We start from the raw sequence: 20,655 nt of genomic DNA, 5'->3' as shown, positions 1-20,655 counted from the left end.
AGTGGGAAGGGGCCATGCAGGCCATCTAGTCCCACCCCCTGCTCAATGCAGGATCGGCCTCCAGCATCCAGGAGAAGGATCTGTCCAGCCGCTGCTTGAAGACGGCCAGTGAGGGGGAGCTCCCCACCTCCTTAGGCAGCCCCTTCCACTGCTGAACAAGACTCCTAGAATCCTAGAGTGCGAAGGGGCCATGAAGGCCATCTAGTCCACCCCCTGCTCAGTGCAGGATCAGCCTCAAGCATCCAGGAGAAGGATCTGTCCAGCCACTGTTTGAAGACGGCCAGTGAGGGGGAGCTCCCCACCTCCTCAGGCAGCCCCTTCCACTGCTGAACTAGACTCCTAGAATCCTAGAGTGGGAAGGGGGCATGCAGGCCATCTAGTCCCACCCCTGCTCAGTGCAGGATCAGCATCCAGCATCCAGGAGAAGGATCTGTCCAGCCGCTGCTTGAATATGGCCAGTGAGGGGGAGCTCCCCACCTCCTTAGGCAGCCCCTTCCACTGCTGAACTAGACTCCTAGAATCCTAGAGTGGGAAGGGGCCATGCAGGCCATCCAGTCCCACCCCCTGCTCAGTGCAGGATCAGCCTCCAGCATCCAGGAGAAGGATCTGTCCAGCCGCTGCTTGAAGACGGCCAGTGAGGGGGAGCTCCCCACCTCCTTAGGCAGCCCCTTCCACTGCTGAACTAGACTCCTAGAGTGGGAAGGGGCCATGCAGTGGGTGAGCGAGAGGGCTGTGAGTGTCCTGGCTAGTGCAGGGGGTTGGACTATATGACCCAGGAGGCCCCTTCCAACTCCATTATTCTATATGATGATCTATGCCCTCCTGGAAGCCCTGCTCCTCTCCGTCTGGGAGACTCGGGGGGGGGGGCTGTGTTGCAACCCAAGATGCCCTCTGCAGGTGCCCAGAGGATCACTGTCTTTCTTGCGAGAGGGCCCTCCTCTGAGGCTCCCCCTCTTGCCTTGAGCCCCCTCCGAGGGAGCCCCAGGGCTCAAGATCGGCCTCCCCTTCCCAGCCTCACCGCTCTGGTCCTCGGTGGTGTCGGCCTCGTGAATCTGGTTGTCGAACCACATGTGGGCCACGGTCATGCGGTTCTGGGTGAGGGTGCCCGTCTTGTCGGAGCAGATGGTGGAGGTGGAGCCCAGGGTCTCCACCGCCTCCAAGTTCTTCACCAGGCAGTTCTTGCGGGCCATGCGCTTGGCAGTCAGCGTCAGACACACCTGGGGGTGGAGGAGGAGGAGGAATGGGGCTGGCAGGCCACCCGGGAGGGACCGGTGCCCTGCCCCCCCTGCCAAGGAGCTGAGAGTGACACCCGGGAGCCCCCTTCGCCCCTCCACGGCCCAAAGAACCAAGGGAGGCTGAGGGCAGAGGGATGCCCAGTGACCTGGCGAGCAGAGCCAGGATTTGAACCCGGGCCTCCTTGGGCTTTTAGCCCACTCTGTCTGCTTCAGGCAGTCATCTTGGGCAGATGAAGACGGCCAACAGGCAGGAGATCCTCTGAGAGGCTTATAGAATGATTCATGGGGTGGAGAAAGTGGACCCAGAGAGATTTCTCCCCCTCTCCTAAAATTACAGATCTCAGCGACATCATCCACATCCTCCGAGGAAGCTGATGGTCAGCAGGTTGTGGACAAAAGGAAATACTCCTTTATACAGAGAGAGGTTAAGGTGGAATCTGTTGCCAGAGGGGGCAGTGATGGCCACAGGAGCAGAGAACTTATGGAGAAGGGGTCTTTCAGTGGCCCCCAACCAGGGCGACTGAGCGGGACCTCCAGGGTTCTGGGCACTAATCTTATGAACCCCAGGAGACCACCTCGGAGAAAGGCCCTGGTGTTGGCCAGTCACAGTCTTCAGGGTCCCCAATGAAGGCATCCCAAGAAACACAACGTTTTGTGGTGCCTTCAAATACCAGGAATTCTGCCCCACTCCAAAAGACAGGGGCCTGTGGATGGGAGGCAGAAGGATGCCAGGAGGACGGCCATGAGAATGAGGGTGGGAAACGGGCCTGCAGACCAGGATGCTGCCAGGTCTGCTCCTCCTGGGCACCGCCTGCCTCTGTGCCAGCCTGCCTGTGGCCCATGGGATGCCAACCCAGCCTCCCAACTGGTGCCACGAGAGGCTGCTTCGTTTTGGATGCAAGAGAGGGGGGGGCTAGGAGACTCAGCCCCTCCCTGAGGAGCCCCAGGCCTGCCGGATGCTCACGTGCCATGTGGCGGGGAAGCCTTGCCCCAGCCAGAGCAGGGGGCCTCTGGGGATCAGGGCCAGAAGGGCCACCCTAGCAGCAAGCGGTCCCTCCCTCGGCTCAGCCCCACCCCCCACCCCCCCACCCCCCAGGGCCCGTTACCGTGACGGTGGCCAGGAGCCCTTCGGGGACGTTGGCCACAATGATGCCGATGAGGAAGATGACGGCCTCCAGCCAGGTGTAGCCCAGGATGAGGGAGAGGATGAAGAAGGACATGCCCAGGAAGACGGCCACCCCGGTGATGATGCGGATGAAGTGCTCGATCTCCATGGCGATGGGCGTCTGGCCCACCTCCAGCCCCGAGGCCAGCGAGGCGATGCGCCCCATCACCGTCCGGTCCCCCGTGGAGATGACGATGCCCCGAGCTGTGCCTGTGGGGGGCAGGGAGGGAGGGAAGAGGCGCCGGGCTCCCCTCTGAGCTGCAAAGCTGCCAGCACCCCAGAGCCACAAGGCGCCTCACAATTGGGGATGCCAGCTCCTGGTCAGGGAATGCCTGCAATTTGGGGTGGAGCCTCAGGAGGGCGGGGCAAGGGGAGGGGAGGGGCTTCGACGGAGGATAATGCTACAGCATTCACTCTCTGGCGGAACTGGATCCCCAGCAGAGCTCAACCTGTCTCCTGCTGCTGCCCCAAGAGCAGGCTCCTCTCGTGGTGGGAGGGTTGCCAGAGATCGGCACCTGCCCCTCCAGGATGGGGAGAAGAGGCCATGGCAGAGACTGGCAGCTCCCCACCCCCACCCCAGGCCCGGAAGGAGCCCTGTGCAATGCAAAGCCCTCCAGGGGGGACCCGGTGGGCTCCTCCGCTCGGCTCTCCTCTCCTCCTGGAACTGGGCCCTGGGAAGTGAGGAGGGCCTGGCCCAGCACAGCCAGCCTGCCCCCCCCCCACCTGCTCACCTTCAACGCAATTGGTGGAGAAGAAGCAGATGTTTCGGGTCTCCAGCGGGTTCTCGTGGGTGAACTCTGGGGAGCGGGTCTGGGGCTCCGACTCGCCTGTCAAGGAGGAGTTGTCCACCTGCCCCAAACAGCAGGGGGCTTTTAGTTATTATTATTTTTGTATATTATTATTTAATTTTTAGACCGCCCTTCTCCAAATAGGCCTCAGGGCGGTTTACAACATAAACAGTTAAAACACCATAAAATCCCCATAAAAACCCCAATTAACATCAACAACAAGTCACATATAACATGTAAGCGGCGGTGGTCACAATTCTGATCTTAGTTACCCGACTTTCCCCCAAGTTGGTGGGGAGATTAATATTCAGAAGAGGGTGGCACCAATACAATAGATCTAACCATGATCTCGATGTTGGAGATCTCAATATTGGAGGGGATCCTCTGATGCGTTAGTGGGAGAGCTGCCCTGGCCTCAACCATATGCCTGGCGGAAGAGCTCCGTCTTACAGGCCCTGCGGAAAGCTGGTAGATCCTGCAGGGCCCGCAGCTCACCCGGGAGCTCGTTCCACCAGGTTGGGGCCAGGACTGAAAAGGCCCTGGCCCGGGTCGAGGCCAGGCGAACATCCTGTGGGCCCGGGACAACCAGTAAATTCATACCTGCAGAGCAGAGTGCCCTGCGGGGGGCATAAACAACCAAGTGGTCCCGCAGGTAGATGGGACCCAGGCCGCGTATAGCCTTAAAGGTCAATACCAATACCTTGAATCTGATTCGGAAACAGACTGGTAACCAGTGCAGATGACGAAGCACCGGCTGAATGTGGGCCCTCAAAGGTGTTCTAGTGAGGACCCTGGCAGCCGCATTTTGGACCAGTTAACTTTTAGTTAACACAAGCGGCAGGATGAGAGCCAGGAAGCTCTCGCTCAGGAATAGGACGGCAGAAGCCTGAGGCAAAGCTTCACTTGCTACTCCTTTGCTTCCTCCTTGCATCTGCCCTCTCCTGACCCCTGCGCCATGGTCCGAGGAAGAGGGCATGCACAGGACAGCTCACACCCTGGATAAATCTTTGCAGTGCCTGAGGGGACTCAAATTTGTTATTCTTTACCTGTGTAAAAAAGCCCCTGAATATTATTTATTAGGTTTCTAAACCACCATCCCAGCAACCTGGCTCAGGGCAATGTCCATCCTATTAGGGGCACCCTAATAACCACCATAAAACAATCAACAGTTTTCGGTTCTGCATAGTTTGCAGGGAGCCCAGGGCTCTCGTGGTTCTATGGTTCCTGAGCTCCTCCGGAAAGGCAGGAGCCACGCCGGAGAAGCCACGGTCGATTTTGCCCACTGGTAGGCTGGCACCTGCTCAGACAGCCCAAGCTGTTATGGCAGAGCATGGGGGAGGGGCCGTGCCACAAATCTGAGGGACGGAGGCCAGGAAGGGTCTTGAACCTGGGAGCAATGGGGACACCCATGGAGGGAGTGCAGAGAGGGAATTCCCCTCCCATCCCACAGCAGCAATGAGCAATTCCCTGGGTCTGCAAGGAAGGGCCACAAGAGACACACCCTGGCACATCCCTTCCTGCCCCCCCACTCGCCATCTTCTGTTCATAGAATCAGCCTCTCCGTCAGAGGGCTCTCCAGCCTCTGTTTAAAAACCTCCAAAGATGGAGAACCCACCACCTCCCGAGGAAGCCTGTTCCACTGAGGAACCGCTCTGACTGTCAGGAACGTCTTCCGGAGGTTTAGGTGGAATTTCTTTTGAATGGATTTCAACCCATTGTTTCTGGGGCAACAGAAAACTCTGCTCCATCTTCTCTAGGACAGCCCCTCAAGTAGTTGAAGATGGTGATCGTGTCCCCTCTCAGTCGCCTTCTCTCCCGGCTAAACAGACCCGGCTCCCTCATCCTTTGCTGGTCCGAGCCCCTCCCCATCCCCCCCAGTCTCCAAGGGGAAGGTATTTAGTCTCATGCAATTGTGTCGTTCTCTGAGCAGGTACTTTTGGGGGATCGATCCCACCAGTGTCAATTTGTGTTTCCATTCTTCCGCAGTTGAATAATGCGCAGAGGATCCAGAAACCGTCCTCTGTTGTCAAAGCAGGACGGATCCGGCCTTCCTCCCCCGCTCACCTTGCAGCCGTGGGAGGAGATGATCCGCAGGTCAGCGGGGACTCGATCCCCCCCTTTCACCTCCACCAGGTCTCCCACCACCACGTTCTCTGCATTGATCTGGACCTTCTCGCCTTCGCGGATGACCAGGGCTTGCTGTGGACAGAGGGACATTGGTCAGGCTCCAGGCAGGGGAGAGCGACGCCTCCCTCCCTCCCTCAGCCAGCCACACACACACACATCCCAGCAAAAGTGGGGGAGAGAAGTCCATGAGGCAGCTTTACCCCCCCCCCCCCAACCCATCAGTCTTTCTACCCCCTGCTTGCATCTCTGACTCCACAGGACTGAACCAGCCAGAGCCGGACGGGGCTTTCGACCTGGACCAACAACTTGCAAAACCCTCGGAGAAGGAAACGGCCTCCAGCAGGCAACAAAGACTCTCTCACCCCACTCCCATCACTAGACTCGGAGAAATCCATGGCCAACCGGGCCCCTACAAGAAGAACATTTCATGTCCCACTTTTCAGTGCCCAAAGCCTCAAAGTGGCTTCCAGTCACCTTCCCTTTCCTCTCCCCACATCAAACACCCTGCGAGGGAGGTGGGGCTGAGAGAGCTCTAACAGAACTGCTCAGTGAGAACAGCTCTATCAGGGCTGTGATGAGGTCACAGGTGGCTGCATGTGGAGGAGGACCGGGGAATCGAACCCGGCTTGCCGGATGAGAAGCTGCCGCTCTTAGCTCCACACCAAGCTGGTCTCTGGGTCACCCAAAGGGGCACCCAGTGGGGAGCATCAGCTGGACTCCTGCACACTCCTCACTGGGGCCTTGTCACCAGCCCCTGTCTGCACCCAAGAGGAGATGGGCGGTGAAGCCCCTCTTCTCCCGCTGCTCCCCATCCCAGAGGGGCACTGTGGACGGAGCATTCGAACTCCTGCCTGACAATCAGGCTGCTGCACCTGCCCCGCCCCTTCCTGTGAAGAGCTTCCGGATGCCCCGGGGATCCTCCCCAAGATCCCCCCGTGGGGTGCTGAGGCCACGTCTGATTGATGGCTTCTCTGGACGGAGTCCCAGCCTCTCACTGCCCAGGGCCAGAGGGGGTGCCCTCCCTGCCGTGCTGCAGTCACTTTGGGATGACCCCCTGACCCCCGGCCCAGACAGGCGCCCCCTCCTCTTCCGGGGCCCGTTTGCCCAACCTGGATGCAGAGGGGATGCCGGCCTCGCTCTTGGGCTGCCCTGGGCCCCTTGGCGTCTGCCTTGATGGGAGAACTGAGCCCCACTCAGTGGGGGGCTGGGATGGGTCTGAGACCGATCTACACCGTGTGCAGTGGGGGCTCTTACGGCATCCTGCTCCACGGAAGCCCCTCCCCTTCCCAGGGCTCGCCCCCAAATCGCCAGGGAACCCCCAACCCTCCGCTCCTGACCTCCCTGCTGGAGGTTCCTCTGATCTCATTTTGAAATATTTTTGTGTTTTTAAGACCTTTGTGTTGTCCCTCGGAATTCCATGAATTTAGAACAGAGCCAGTGGGATGGCGATCATTCAAGGGGACAATTGCCGACATTTCCCCCCCCCCAATCAGGAAATGGGCAGTGTCCAAAACAGCCCAGGGAGACTCTGAGCGCGAGGGATCTGCGGCTCAGAGTCAGGACTGCCCCTGCCCTGTCTGGGCATCTCTCTGGCCTGGGCGGGGCAGGAACACGGGCATCGGCTGCCCCCAACCAGTGCCTGGCTAGGATGGGGCCTATTGTTGGGTGAGAACAGGAGAAGCCCCCCCGGGAAGCAGCCCCCCTGTCTTCGGGCCAGAATTCCACATGACACCCCAAAGAAGTCCTGACAGAGAGGCAAGGCTATTTCTGGGTTTGCCCCCCTTCACCATGATTTCCCCCAAGCCTGGTTTGATATGTTTTTGTGGTGTTCTCTTCAAAAGGGGCCAAGCTGCTACCCCCCCCCCCCACAAACACACACCAGAAGGTCTTTGAGGGACTTTCAAAAACCCACTAGAAGCCTACAGCTTTCCACTCATCTCTTGCAACAATTGGCTCCTTCACCGCTTGCTAGCTTGCTTTTTTCGATGTAGGCCTCAAAGAAGAAGAGTTGGTTCTTATATGCCACTTTTCTCTACCCGAAGGAGGCTCAAAGTGGCTTCCAGTCACCTTCCCTTCCTCTCCCCACTACAGACACCCTGTGAGGGAGGGGAGGCTGAGAGAGCCCTGAGATTACTGAAGAAGAAGAGTTGGTTCTTAGATGCCGCTTTTCTCTACCTGAAGGAGTCTCAAAGCGGCTTACAGTTACCTTCCCTTTCCTCTCCCCACAACAGACACCCTGTGAGGTGGGTGAGGCTGAGAGAGCCCTGATATCACTGCCCGGTCAGAACAGCTTTATCAGTGCCGTGGGGAGCCCAAGGTCACGCAGCTGGCTGCATGTGGGGGAGTGCAGAATCGAACCCAGCATGCCAGATTAGAAGACCGCACTCGTAACCACGACACCAAAGTGGCTCTCAAAGGGGCCAAGGTGCTGCCTGCACATGTCTTCTCGTGACTTTGCCACCCAAAAGGCCGGTACCTTAAAGGGAGTTCAGAGGTGGCTGCAGGTGCCCTGTCTCGGCAGGGAATATTCTGACCCAACGTCTCAAGTACCGTTCTGTGCATTATACATAGTTCTCTTTGCCTCTCTTCTGGCACAAGTCGACAGAGGCGCCTTCTCGAATCTGGCGGCATCAGGCAGATTCCCCCCCCCTCCCCGGCAGCTGGCCCTCCTCCACGTGCTGAAGAAGGTGGGGTCGAGGGTCTTGCCAGGGCAGATCCCCTTTGCTCTTTTGCTTGGGAGATCTGAGGAGAGCGGGCTAGCCTGACCTGCTGTGCTACAGAGGCTGTTATGACGCCACGAAGACCCCCATGGCAGGAACAAGGAGCGACCGACCCCTGCGGGAGAACCCTGCCATGGAGCCCGATGACCTACTTCCGCTCTCTGCCACCAGAGGGCACTGCGGCTCCCGGTCCCCTATGCACTCCCCCCCACTACCACCCCGCCTTTGTTTTGCATCTTCCCGCTGGCTGCTGCTGCAGATGTTCCACGGGTGCAGCGAGGCCCTGAGTGGCTCCCTTGCGCATGCATGCTTCTTGTGCCACTATAGAGTCTGGTGCTTCCACTTACTACTCATGTGCTTCGCAGGAAGGTGCTAATTATTATTAATTGCCACGAAGGGCTCATGACCTTCTTTCTCCCGGGTTCTTAACCGTCTTCTGGAGCGGTCCGCCAGGCAGAAGTTCAGCTGGCAGGCAGGAGAGGCAGCCTCATGCGGCAGGGGTCAGACAGGGCAGCTGGTGCCTCCAAAGGGACCCCCAAGCCCCCTCCCCATCTGCTCCCTGGTCCCAGAGCCTTCCGCCCCCCCCCCTACCTGAGGAACCATGTTTTTGAAGGAGTCCATGATCTTGGAGCTCTTGGCCTCTTGGTAGTAGGAGAAACAGCCGGTCACAATGACGACGGCGGCCAGCACCACGCCCAGGTACAGCTGGGGAGAGAAAGCGGACAGCGCTGAGGCTGCGGCCGAGGGAGGCCGTCACGCTCCTCCCCCCGTTAGGCTTCAACTTGGTCTCTTAGAATCAAAGGCTCCCAGAGTCCGAAGGGACCCCCAGAGTCATCTAGTCCAGCCCTCTGCAGACTGCAGGACATTCACAACCACCTGCCCACCCAGTGACCCCAATTCCATGCCCAGGTGACCCCCACCCCTCGGAAGAACTCCTCTCCAGCTAGGGCCGCAAACCACCCGGTGGGGCCTGGAGGGTTTCCTGAATTCCTTTGCTTAAAGTGTTTTTTGGGGGGGGTTAAGTAAATTAAACAGAACGACAGGAGGGCTGTCCCCGGTTGGACGATAGGAATGGAGAGCAAGTGGGTTTATGTACTATTATAGGCACTATTACTAAGGGAATGGTGGGTTTTATGGTTCTTATTCTTTGACCGCGTAAACTGCCGTGAGCCCTGGTGGGAATCGGCCGTGTATATATTTACGTACAAACAAACAAACAAAGTTTCCGTGGAGCAAAGGGCGGCTTCAGAGGGCAAACTCTCCAGTGGCCCCCAGGCTCAATTCCTTGGTGAAAGGCCAGGATTTTCCTTGGGGGCCTGTCTTAGAGAGGCCCCGTTTCTGCTTGGCTGCGGCTACTGTCAGGGCCTCCTCTGCCCGCAGGCACCAGCTGGGGCCGCCAGCCATGCCCTTCCTCCTGCGATGCCCTCGCGCTGCTCCCTGGCAGAGCCTGGAGGCGAAAATGCAGGCCTGACCTTCTGGGGCATTTCTGGGCCTCCTGCCCCGCAAGGCTCCTGCAGCACATTTCCACGGGGGGCGGGGGGTGCGGGGGGGGGGAGGCTTCTCTCTCTTAAAGGGACAGGAGGGCCGTTGGGCAGAGAGGAAGGGGTGCCGGCCGGCCCCACGCGGCGGATGCAGGGGGAGGCCGAGGGCACCAGGCCGTGGAGGGGCAGACGGCTCTTCCGACATTCTTGTGTCCGGCCCTGAATCGGCCCAGCTGAACGGTCTTTTCTGGCGGCTGCAGCTGCGGTGACAGGATCCGGCTCAGGTTACGGCAGCCCTCGCTTACATAAGTGAGGTGGGCTATTTTGGAGCCGGACACGAGACTCCTCCTTCGCCCGCCCAATGAGACAGGGGAACCCCCTGGAGCTCTTCTCCTCACCCCAAAGGACACAGGCAAGTCTCTCCCGAGGGACTGAGCCGCAGGTGAGGGCCTTGGAAGGACGGGGAGCTGGACGGCGGGGGGGGGGGGTCCAGCCTTCATGCTGCACCCCACTCCCCCCCCCCCGCCTCCGCCATCCATTCCCCACCCAGCAGCCAGGGCCAATGCAGCTCAAACACACAGCACCCCCCCACACCCCCCCCCAAGTGCAAGCAGGTACGGGTGGCACCTCTGTCCTTTCACCATGGGGGCGGGGGGCATCCCCTCTCCCTTTTTGAGTGAATCCCTCCCCCAGGACAACTTGCTTGTCCTCCTGGGATCTTGGCCAAAGGGCAGGCCTAGCAGAAGGGGGGGGGGCACCAAGGTTTGCCTGCAGGTGATGTTTGGCAAAGGATCTGTGAGCCCTCTTGGGGTGGCCGGGAGAGAGGGGACCCGGTCTGGCTCCTCAGGGACCCCTCAGCCTTCCTCTCTGAGGAAGGGGACTCTGGCACTGGAGTGCTCTCTAAGGTGCGATGGGACTTGAACCCAGCTCTTCTGCTGCAGACTCTCTGGAAACTGTCTTTTAAAAAATTTTAAACAGAGGCTGAAGGGCCATCTAATGCAGTGGTCCCCAACTTTTTTATCACCGGGGACCACTCAATGCCTTTTACTGAGGCCCGGGGGGGGGTAGTTTACTCCTCTACTCTCAACCACTGCCCTAACGCTCTCTGATCGCTATGGTAATGTTTAAACATCCCTTCAAAATAAGATACAGACATGCCACAACAATGAAGTGTGTTGTAAAGGGCTGGGAGGGATGAAGTAAAGGGCCGGGGGGGGGGGGGGGGAGAAGGCGTCCTTCGGGGCCCACCTCCAATTAGTTGAAGGACCACATGTGGTCCGCAGCCCACAGGTTGGGGATCGCTAATCTAATGGACAGGCTGATTCTGTGAAGGGTCAGGGGGTGGCAGGCGGCAGTGGAGGAGCGAGAGGGTTGGGAGTGTCCTGCACAGTGCAGGGGGCTGGACTAGATGACCCAAGAGGTCCCTTCCAACTTTATTGTTCTATGATTTGGGGATAAAATGCTCTCTCCCAGCTTTTAACTGGGGATGTCAAGCCTGGGTTCTTCCATGGAGCCATGGCCCCTCCCTGGTGCCCCCCCCGAACTGCAGCCAGTGGATTGACCCTGGGATCCAGGCCTCCGGCTTGGCCGGCTCCCAAAGAAGTCACTCCGTGTGGCCTTCCTGCCAGAGCAGAAAGGGTCCCCAGCCCCCCAGCCCCGGTCGATCTCAGGCAGGAGGGCTGGGGGAGCAGGAGGGCTGGGGGGGCAGGAAGGCTGGGGGATGTCCCCCCACTCACGTTGTCGTTGGCCGGCTCATCCTCCATCACGGCCTGGATGCTGTACGCCAGGAAGCAGAGGATGGCCCCGATCCACAGCAAGATGGAGAAGCCCCCAAAGAGCTGCCGGCAAAACTTGACCCACTCGGGCGTGGTGGGGGGCGGGGTCAAGGCGTTGGGGCCGTCGTGGGCCAGGATCTCCGCCGCACGGGTGTTGGTCAAGCCCTGCCGGGGGAAGAGTGGAGGGGCGGAGGGAGGGAAGGGGCGGAGGGGAAGCATCCCTGAGGCAGCGGAACGGACGGCAGCCCAGCCGAGGAGGCACCTTCTGGGGCTGCCCCACTCCAAGGGAGCCCACCCACAGAGCCATCGCCCTCCCAGCAAACAGCCCCACTGGATCCCCGGTGCAGAGCCGCTGAGCAGCCAGCTGTGCGGCTCAGGCCCTCTGCCACGGAGGGACTGCTGGAGGGTCACCAACCTCCAGGCAGGAGCTGGAGAATGCCCACAATTACCACTGGTGACCGGGCTGCAGAGCTCAGTTCCCCTGGAGAAAGTGGCCACTTGGAAGGTGGGGACCCTGGCCTTAGACCCCACGGAGGCCTGGCCCCTCCCCAAGCCCTGCCTGGCCCCAATCTGCAGATGGGTCCCAACCTGGAGCTGGAAACCCTGACGGGGGGCGGGGGGGGCTCCTTTTCAGTTCCTGTTCACTAAGGAGGAACTCCCCTCTTCGGCGGGACAGCTCAGGTAGCAAGACCAAAGGCAGAACAGGTTTTGAGGCCCCCGAGGCCCCTTTGGGACCCACCAAGTTTTATGCAAGGCGTGAGCATTCATGTGCAGGCACCCGTCCTCAGACCATGGGCCAGGGGTCATCAGAGGACATGCATAAGGAAAGAGTAAATCAAGAGAGAGTATTATGAGGAGGAGGAGGAGGAGGAGGAGGATGATGTTATCCGTTCAGTCGTGTCTGGCCCTCTGAGATTCTATAGGAACCTTTTCGCCGCTGTTTACTAATGTCCTGCTTGCTCTCCTCCTCCTAACGGCCCTCTGATCATTCCGATGTCATTGTCTGAGAGATGTCCAAGGCTGGTCTTAGAGGTGACCTTGGACTCGACCTCCCATTCTGGAACACTCTTTGCTGAGGCCGGGGGAAAGCCCGCCTGGGGGGAGCAGCCAAAGCAGCTCACGGACCCTGTGGCAGCGACCCTCCTGCGAGGATCTGGGCCCCTCCTCCTCCTCCTCCTCCTCCTCCTCCCGGGCAGCGGCATGAGAGTGCCTTGGGTAGCCCTGCCTCGGGGGCCGCCGGCGTCCTTGGAGCGTTCAGCTGCACCTGCTTCTGCCAGAGCCCGGCCTTGGTGGGTCCCTGCCAGCCCAACAAAGGGGGGGGGGGCAGTCGCAGCCCCCTCCCCCAAAGGACTCAGCATTGCTTCTGGAGACACGAGGGAGGGGCCACTCTGGCCATGAACGCCTTTCCCCAGTCTCCTCGGGCTGCACATTGATCCTTCCTTCTGCCCGGCTCACCTGTGCCATTAGGGATAGATTACTGTAATGTGCTGTATGCGGGCGGCCCTGGAGGGCGACTCCCCAGCCTGAGCCAAAGACAAAAGCAGCCTTGAGGCAAGGAGGGTTCTTTGTGAGCCTGAAGGGCCTCCTCGTCTTTGGGTGCCTCCTCAGGCCCGCTCAGGGGCCGTCCTCAAGTGGGGCATGGTGCTCACGCGAGCTCTCCCCATAAGCGCCCTTTGCCCTGGCCAGAGGCTCTTCCCTCCCTTGCCAAACGGCTCTAGCCCCACAGCAGCTTCTCCCCGACTGCTCAGCTTGGCCCTTGGGGCTGAGACTGGCACGGGGAGCTCCAGCCGTGAAGGGCAGAGGGAGGGGGCACAGGGCAGGCGGAGTCCGGACTTACCTTCGAGAGATCCACCTGGTATTTCCGGCTGATTTCATCCAGAGACAGTTTGTGGTCATCCTGCAGGGGAGAGAGAAGAGGCACAGGCCGTGAGTCCAACTGGCACAGAGCTGAATGACCCGGCACTGGATGAGGGTTGCCAGCCTCCGGGGGGTCGCTGGAGACCTCCTGGAATGACATCTCGTCTCCAGGTGATGGAGATCAGCTGCCCAGGATAAAACGGCTGCAGAGGGCAGAGGGCAGAATATGGCATGAGACCCCCCTATCCTCCCCAAGCCCACCCCACCGCCCCACCCCGAAGTCTCCTGGGATTTCCTGTTCTCCAAGGGTTCACCTGGCAAGCGGGATGGGGGTGGTGGGGGTCAAGGCCTCTTGCTGGCCCTCGATCCCTGAGATGTCCCCAGACCCACTTGAGGGATGGGGCCATGGGGTTGGGTCCCTCCCCTGGAGATGGGGAGCAGGGTGAGGTTGTGCTCCCAGGGAGGGGTCCCCCACCCCCCAGCCCGACCAGCCCTGCTCACCAGGTTGACCTCCTTCTTGAGTTCATCCAGCTCCTTCTCCTTCTGCTTCTTCTTGCCCCCGCCATTTTCCGCAGTGGCCCCAGGGGGGGAAGACTCACGGCCCATCTGGCAGGAGGGGAGCGGAGGAGAGGGGAGGGGTCAGGCGGGTGGGCGGGGCAAAGCCAAGTGCTCCCTGGCCCCAGACAGGCTGGGGCTGAGCAGAGCGACACGGGCAGGAACTCAGGGCTGCCTCGTCTCCTCTTGTCTCAGGGGCCGCTGGACTCCCGCCTGGTTTGGCTGCCACTAACTGGGAATTTCCCCCAGATCAGGGCAAGATATTTGGCTGGCTGAAGAGGGGAGCAAACTCTGGCCTTGCAGTGGCAGAAGCAGCTGGGGGGCGGGGGGAGTCAGTCCACACCGTGTGCTGCCGCTACGCATAGGGTGTGCACAAACACTCCTCTGGAAGCACGGTGGGAGGGCTTGACACGTGACGTGGCCACTCTTCCAGGGTTATCGCTGGCTGTGCAGCTGGGGGTGGGCAGGGGGGGGGCCTGCTCACCCCTCTCCTTTCTGCAGGCCTCATCCTGTCCACGGGCAGCTCGGTTTGAGCCCAGGAGCTCCTGAGAGGCCAACAGGGGTTTCCAGGCAGGAGCCCTTGAGAGGTAGAGCTCCCCTCGCTGGACCCCCTGCCAAGGACACTCCGAGGCCTGTCTATCCTCGGCAGAGCAGGGCTTGGTCCCCCCCCCCGTGCCCCCTGGCCTTGGAGAGAAACGCACAGGACGGAGCGGCGGCACCTCTTGGGCAAAGCACTTTGGTGCCCTCCGGACTTGCGGGCCGGGCAGCCTCCAGTGCTGAGCAGAGGGAACCCCCTGGGGGGCTGCCACCCCTGCCCTCCCCTGCCTCAGAAGGGGGAACCTGCCCGCCTGCCTGGCCGGGCACCGGCTGCCCCTTTCCCCTGGCCACAAGGAGGGCCTTCTTTGGCAATCTGGGCACGTCTGGCAGCGAAGGAACCCAAAGTGCTGCAGAAGAATCCCGGACTGAGGGGCTGGCTCAGCCGCACTGTTCCCGTCTATTCAGACCGCTGCCTTTTAAGCCGGGCAGAAAGGAAGCTCTGTTCTTGCTCAGGACCCGCCAGCAGCAGAGGACACACACACACACACACACACACACACACACTTCCCTCCGACCCTGCTTCTCAGACCATGGGCCAGGGTCCTCTAGTCCAACCCCCTGCACCATGCAGGACACCCACAACTCTATCGCTCCTCCACTGCCACGTGCCACCCCCTTAAGCCTTCACAGAATCAGCCTCTCCGTCAGATGGCTCTCCAGCCTCTGTTTAAAAATTTCCAAAGATGGAGAACCCACCACCTCCCAAGGAAGCCTGTTCCACTGAGGAACCGCACTGACTGTCAGGAACTTCTTCCGGAGGTTTAGACGGAATTTCTATTGAATTAATTTCATCCCATTGGTTCTGGCCTGTCCCTCCAGGGCAAGAGGGAACAACTCTGCTCTATATGGCAGCCTTTTAAATGAAGATGGTTATCAGATCCCCTCTCAGTCGTCTCCTCTCTAGGCTAAACAGACCAAACTTCCCCAACCTTTCCTCATTATCTCTTGGTCTCCAAACCCCTCCCCATCTTTGTTGCTCTCCCCTGGACACGCTCCAGTTTGTCTACATCCCTCTTCAACTGGGGTGCCCAAAACTGAACCCAGGACTCCAAGTGAGGCCGAAGCAGAGCAAAGCGGCACCATCACCTCCTGTGATCTGGACACGGCACTCCATTTGATACAGCCCAAAATCCCATTTGGCTTTTTAGCCACCGAGTCCCACTGCTGACTCATGGTCAATGTAGGGTCTACTAAGACTCCTAGATCCTTTTCGCACATGCTGCTGCCAAGACAAGTATCTCCCATCCTATATTGGTGTATTTGGTTTTTCTTACCTAAATGCAGAACTTTATTTGTCCATTTGTCCCTATTAAACTTCATTTCTGTCTTTTGCTACCCCTCCCAGTTTTGTATCGTCTGCAAATTTAATAAGTATCCCTCTAATCCAGGGGTAGTCAAACTGCGGCCCTCCAGATGTCCATGGACTACAATTCCCAGGAGCCCCTGCCAGCATTCGCTGACAGGGGCTCCTGGGAATTGTAGTCCATAGACATCTGGAGGGTCGCAGTTTGACTACCCCTGCTCTAATCCTTCATCCAAATCATTTATAAATATAGGTTGAACAACAGAGGCCCCAGGACAGATCCTTGGAGGACTCCACTTGTCACTCTTCTCCAAGAAGATGCTGAACCTTTAACAAGGACCCTCTGGGGACGATTTGTCAGCCGGTTATTGATCCACCTGACAGAATTAGGAGAATTAGGAACAAATCCGGAGAACATGGCCTCGTACCCCACTGAAACCCCTCCCCGGACCCCCTCCCAAACTCCAGGAATTTCCCTAGAGAGTAGTGGCTTCTGCTGCCAGGGGCGGGTGTGCTCCTCTCACATGAACTCTGCCAACCGGCACTGGCACCTCCTGTGCCCACCCCCAAGAACCAGCCCTCTGGCCGCCAAACTGGAGGGAGGACAAATTCACACATGATTCCCAAGGCCTGTGCCCCCCTCCCCAAAAAACTGACCCCACAGCCTTCTTGGGAGTTCCTCTGCCCTGCAGATAAGAGCCTGGGGGGCTGCCCATGGGTTTTGTCTGGGCAAACGGACGCCGGCCAAGAGCCTCCCCGGCCAGGCATGAGTCACCAGGAGAGGGGGCCGGGTCTTTCTCGAGAGGCCTTGCTCCCTTCTGGCCTGGCTTAGGCAGGGAGGGGTGGACAGGAAGTGGAGGACAGGAGAAGCATGAAGCCGCCCCCCCCCATGCCAGTCCTCATAAAACCTGAGCTGTTTTTTCTCTTCTAATTATACACAAAGGGGGGGGGAGGATGAGGTGGTGGGTGGCATTTTGGCCTGGGGCTCCTTTGTCCTGGGCTGAGCTGAGTGCCTTGCAGAGGGAGATCATGCTGAGGGTGCGTTGGTGGGGCTGAGGGTGCTCAAGTGCTTCCGGGGCGTCCACGTGGAGGCTTGCTGTGCTGCCCCCCTTCTCTCCCTGCCTCCCCACGGGGTCTTGGCTCGCTGTTCTTGGCAAGGGGGCCTTTCCCACGCAAGGACCGGCTCTTTTTATATTCTGCTCTGAAAGCAACATCTGCTTCTGTCCCCCGGGGAAAGGGCCCAGGAGCAGGGGCCACGCCCAGCCCCTGCAAGCCCCTCCTCGGACGCCGGCCCACACAGCTCCATCCGAGCCCAGCAGCACCACAGAGAGCAAGCAGAGTTTTGGGGGTGGCGTGGGGTGTCTAATGCAGGAAGGGACCTTGGACACCTCCCACCCTGGAAGTCGGGGATGCTGGCCTCCAATCAAGCTGTCCGACCACAGACCGGCTAGACGCCGCAGGCAACCTCCCAAGTCACCCCAGCTCAGAATGGCCAGCCCCAGAGGCCCCCGGAGCAGTTTGGGGGCACATATGTCCCCTGGAAATCCCACTCAACCCACCCCCACGGCCACTCTTGGAGCCACGCAGGCACTCGGCTGGAGATCCCAGACTTCCTTCCCAGCGGGGAGGGAACCACACAGTCTCTGCTCCGCGGAAGGCTAGTCAGAGAGAGAAGCCTGCTCAGCTGCTGGGCCCATGGACCCCCCCCCTGCCGTTCCCAGGCAGAAAGGGTCAGGCCAGGGAGGGTCCCTCCAGTCCTGCCTCCCATCTCACCCAGGGGCCAGCCAGTTCCTCTGCAGGGCCAGCCACAGGGCAGAGAGGCCAAGGCCTTCCCCTGAGAAGACCCTCAGAAGAGCCCTGCTGGGTCAGGCCAGGGAGGGTCCCTCCAGTCCAGCCTCCCGTCTCACCCAGGGGCCAGCCAGTTCCTCTGCAGGGCCAGCCACAGGGCAGAGAGGCAGAGGCCTTCCCCTGAGAAGACCCTCAGAAGAGCCCTGCTGGGTCAGGCCAGGGAGGGTCACTCCAGTCCAGCCTCCCGTCTCACCCAGGGGCCAGCCAGTTCCTCTGCAGGGCCAGCCACAGGGCAGAGAGGCAGAGGCCTTCCCCTGAGAAGACCCTCAGAAGAGCCCTGCTGGGTCAGGCCAGGGAGGGTCACTCCAGTCCAGCCTCCCGTCTCACCCAGGGGCCAGCCAGTTCCTCTGCAGGGCCAGCCACAGGGCAGAGAGGCCGAGGCCTTCCCCTGAGAAGACCCTTTGAAGAGCCCTGCTGGGTCAGGCCAGGGAGGGTCCCTCCAGTCCAGCCTCCCGTCTCACCCAGGGGCCAGCCAGTTCCTCTGCAGGGCCAGCCACAGGGCGGGGAGGCCGAGGCCTTCCCCTGAGAAGACCCTCAGAAGAGCCCTGCTGGGTCAGGCCAGGGAGGGTCCCTCCAGTCCAGCCTCCCATCTCCCCCAGGGGCCAGCCAGTTCCTCTGCAGGGCCAGCCACAGGGCAGAGAGGCCGAGGCCTTCCCCTGAGAAGACCCTCAGAAGAGCCCTGCTGGGTCAGGCCAGGGAGGGTCCCTCCAGTCCAGCCTCCCGTCTCACCCAGGGGCCAGCCAGTTCCTCTGCAGGGCCAGCCACAGGGCAGAGAGGCCGGGGCCTTCCCCTGAGAAGACCCTCAGAAGAGCCCTGCTGGGTCAGGCCAGGGAGGGTCCCTCCAGTCCAGCCTCCTGTCTTCTCACCCAGGGGCCAGCCAGTTCCTCTGCAGGGCCAGCCACAGGGCAGGGAACAGGCCAGGGTCAGACCAGGGAGGGTCCCTCCAGTCCAGCCTCCCGTCTCACCCAGGGGCCAGCCGGTTCCTCTGCAGGGCCAGCCACAGGGCAGAGAGGCCGAGGCCTTCCCCTGAGAAGACCCTCAGAAGAGCCCTGCTGGGTCAGGCCAGGGAGGGTCCCTCCAGTCCAGCCTCCTGTCTTCTCACCCAGGGGCCAGCCAGTTCCTCTGCAGGGCCAGCCACAGGGCAGAGAGCCCGAGGCCGAGGCCTTCCCCTGAGAAGACCCTCAGAAGAGCCCTGCTGGGTCAGGCCAGGGAGGGTCCCTCCAGTCCAGCCTCCCGTCTCTCCCAGGGGCCAGCCAGTTCCTCTGGAGGGCTGGCCACAGGGCAGGGAGGCCGAGGCCTTCCCTGATGTTGCCTTGTTGCACTGGGATGCAGAGGTTTAGTGCCTCTGAATATGGAGGCTTTCCTCCATTGTGTCTCCCCTCTTCCCAGTTTTGCTTGTTCCCTTTGCCCTGCTTTTCGGAGGCCTTGGCTGTCTGAGTGCCCTGCAAAACAATCCACTGGGCTTCTCAGTGACCAAAGAGGCCCACCAATGAAGTAACAACTTAAAAAAATCAAAAGAAAGCTCATACAACAACCCTGCTGAGTAGGTGAGGCTGAGGGTGTGTGCCTGACCCAAGGGTGATGGGGGGGGGTCCGTGGTTTCTGCCCCCCCCCCTTTTGGGCATCTGGGGTCTGCCCATAGGAAACCGTAGGCTGGTCTCCTCCCATTGAGCTGCGGGACAGAACGCTTTGTTCCTTTGGACAGCAACCAGGTGCTTGGGGGGCGGGGCGGAGGGGGGCGGGAGAGGAGAGGCTCCCCACCCTGAGCCTCCAGCAGAGGGGGCCAGAAAGAGACCTCTGACTGCCCCTCTTCTTGGGGGCGGCAAGCAAGGGCTGCGGTGCCCTTTGGCTCTCAACTCCGGGGTCCTGAGCAACCCCCCCAGACCTCGCCCTCCCCTTTCTCTGTTGCCCAAACCACCAACGGGGGCAGGTTCCCCGAGGCCACGGCTGGGGAGGGCCAATCCGGACGGTAGAATCCCCGCAAAGCTCCCTCCGGATGGCTCTTTTTCCCTCGGCTCTGACGACCCTTGGAAATAAAGCCCCCCCCCCCCCAAGAAACAGCTTCTGGAGATGCACACGGGGCAGGAATCTGGACTCTGAATGCCTGGGGGGGGGTTGACCCCCAGAATCAGAGCAGGCCCCATCGAGGTCCGTCTGCGGCCTCAGGCAAGGAGAGGCCTTTCCCGCCCTCAGCCCTCCCTGGACCCGGGATGCCAAGCAGAGCCCGTTCTGCGGAGCCCCCCTCAGAGCGGCCTTCTGTGGGTCAGCCCCTCGGCCCATCCGGCCAGGCATCGCCTACTCAGGCGGGCAGCCGCTCTCCGAAACATTGGCCCACATCCTGCGCCACTGAGCCGGAGAGCGGGAGGCCGGGCTGGGTGCGCTGCACCTGTTGGGCTTCCTGCCGAGGAGTGCTAAGGACCCCGCCCCAGGAGGAGCCCAGGCAGGTGCCCCGTCGGCTTCCGCCCAACTTGAGATGAGGGATGAGGGATGAGGGAAGCTCCCCCCCCCCCCCCGGCCGGCCCTGCCGGGGCTTCTGCGGCTGGACGGGGACCTGCCAGCTGGCCGCGCTACCGGGCGGCGAATCTGCCCTGTCCGCCCCGTCCCGTCCCGTCCCGTCCCGCCGCCCGCCCCCGCCGCGAGGGTCTCCTCCTCCCCCGCCCCAAGGCCTTCCTCCCCCGGCGGGGCGGACTCACCCCTTTGCCCATCGCGGCGGCGGGAGACGGTGGCGGGAGACGGCGGGAGACGGAGGCACGGACCAAGTGGCGCCCCCTGGCCGAGCCCTCCCCGCAGCGCCGGGCCCGGGACCCTTCGGCCGGGCGGCGGGCCGGCTTTAAATAGCCTGCGCCTCCGCTCCGCTCCTTCTCTGGGCAGGAACACTTGTTGAAACCCGAGCCGGAGGGCAGCGCGCCGAGCCCGCCCCGCCCCAGCCCCAGCGGCGACCAACACGCCCACCCCGCGGGGCCGCCGAGCCCGCCCCCCAGCCCCCCCCCGCCAGGGCCCCCGGTCTCCCCTCCCTCCCCAGGCTAAGGAAAAGGGGGAGGCGTAAGGACATCCGAGCAGCCCTCTCTGGTAGGACCCTAGAGGCCATCTAGTCCAACCCACCAACCCAGCACTCTGCCCCACACAGTGGCCCAACCCGGTCCACCAGCAGGGCCAGATGCCCTCCTAAGCATCCCTGCCCCAGACAGAGGGTCCCTTCTGCAC

General features: G+C 61.0%; 1 protein-coding gene across 1 annotated transcript in view; it reads right to left on the bottom strand.

Annotated features, from left to right (window-relative positions):
- The window catches only part of LOC143843108 (sodium/potassium-transporting ATPase subunit alpha-2-like), a 32,895-nt gene extending 12,564 nt beyond the window's left edge, over positions 1-20,331 (bottom strand). The window contains 9 exon segments of the mRNA XM_077349129.1: positions 1,019-1,217; positions 2,342-2,610; positions 3,132-3,249; positions 5,253-5,387; positions 8,627-8,740; positions 11,253-11,456; positions 13,129-13,188; positions 13,650-13,754; positions 20,145-20,331. Of these exon segments, the coding sequence (XP_077205244.1) occupies positions 1,019-1,217; positions 2,342-2,610; positions 3,132-3,249; positions 5,253-5,387; positions 8,627-8,740; positions 11,253-11,456; positions 13,129-13,188; positions 13,650-13,754; positions 20,145-20,156 (1,216 nt within the window). The 5' untranslated portion in view covers positions 20,157-20,331.
- Positions 20,332-20,655: the final 324 nt, after the last annotated feature.

Source organism: Paroedura picta, chromosome 1 (assembly GCF_049243985.1).
Source record: "Paroedura picta isolate Pp20150507F chromosome 1, Ppicta_v3.0, whole genome shotgun sequence".
Taxonomy (NCBI): Eukaryota; Metazoa; Chordata; class Lepidosauria; order Squamata; family Gekkonidae; genus Paroedura; species Paroedura picta.
The sequence above is the reverse complement of the archived record's forward strand: the minus strand, read 5'-3'. Positions and strand labels throughout refer to the sequence as shown.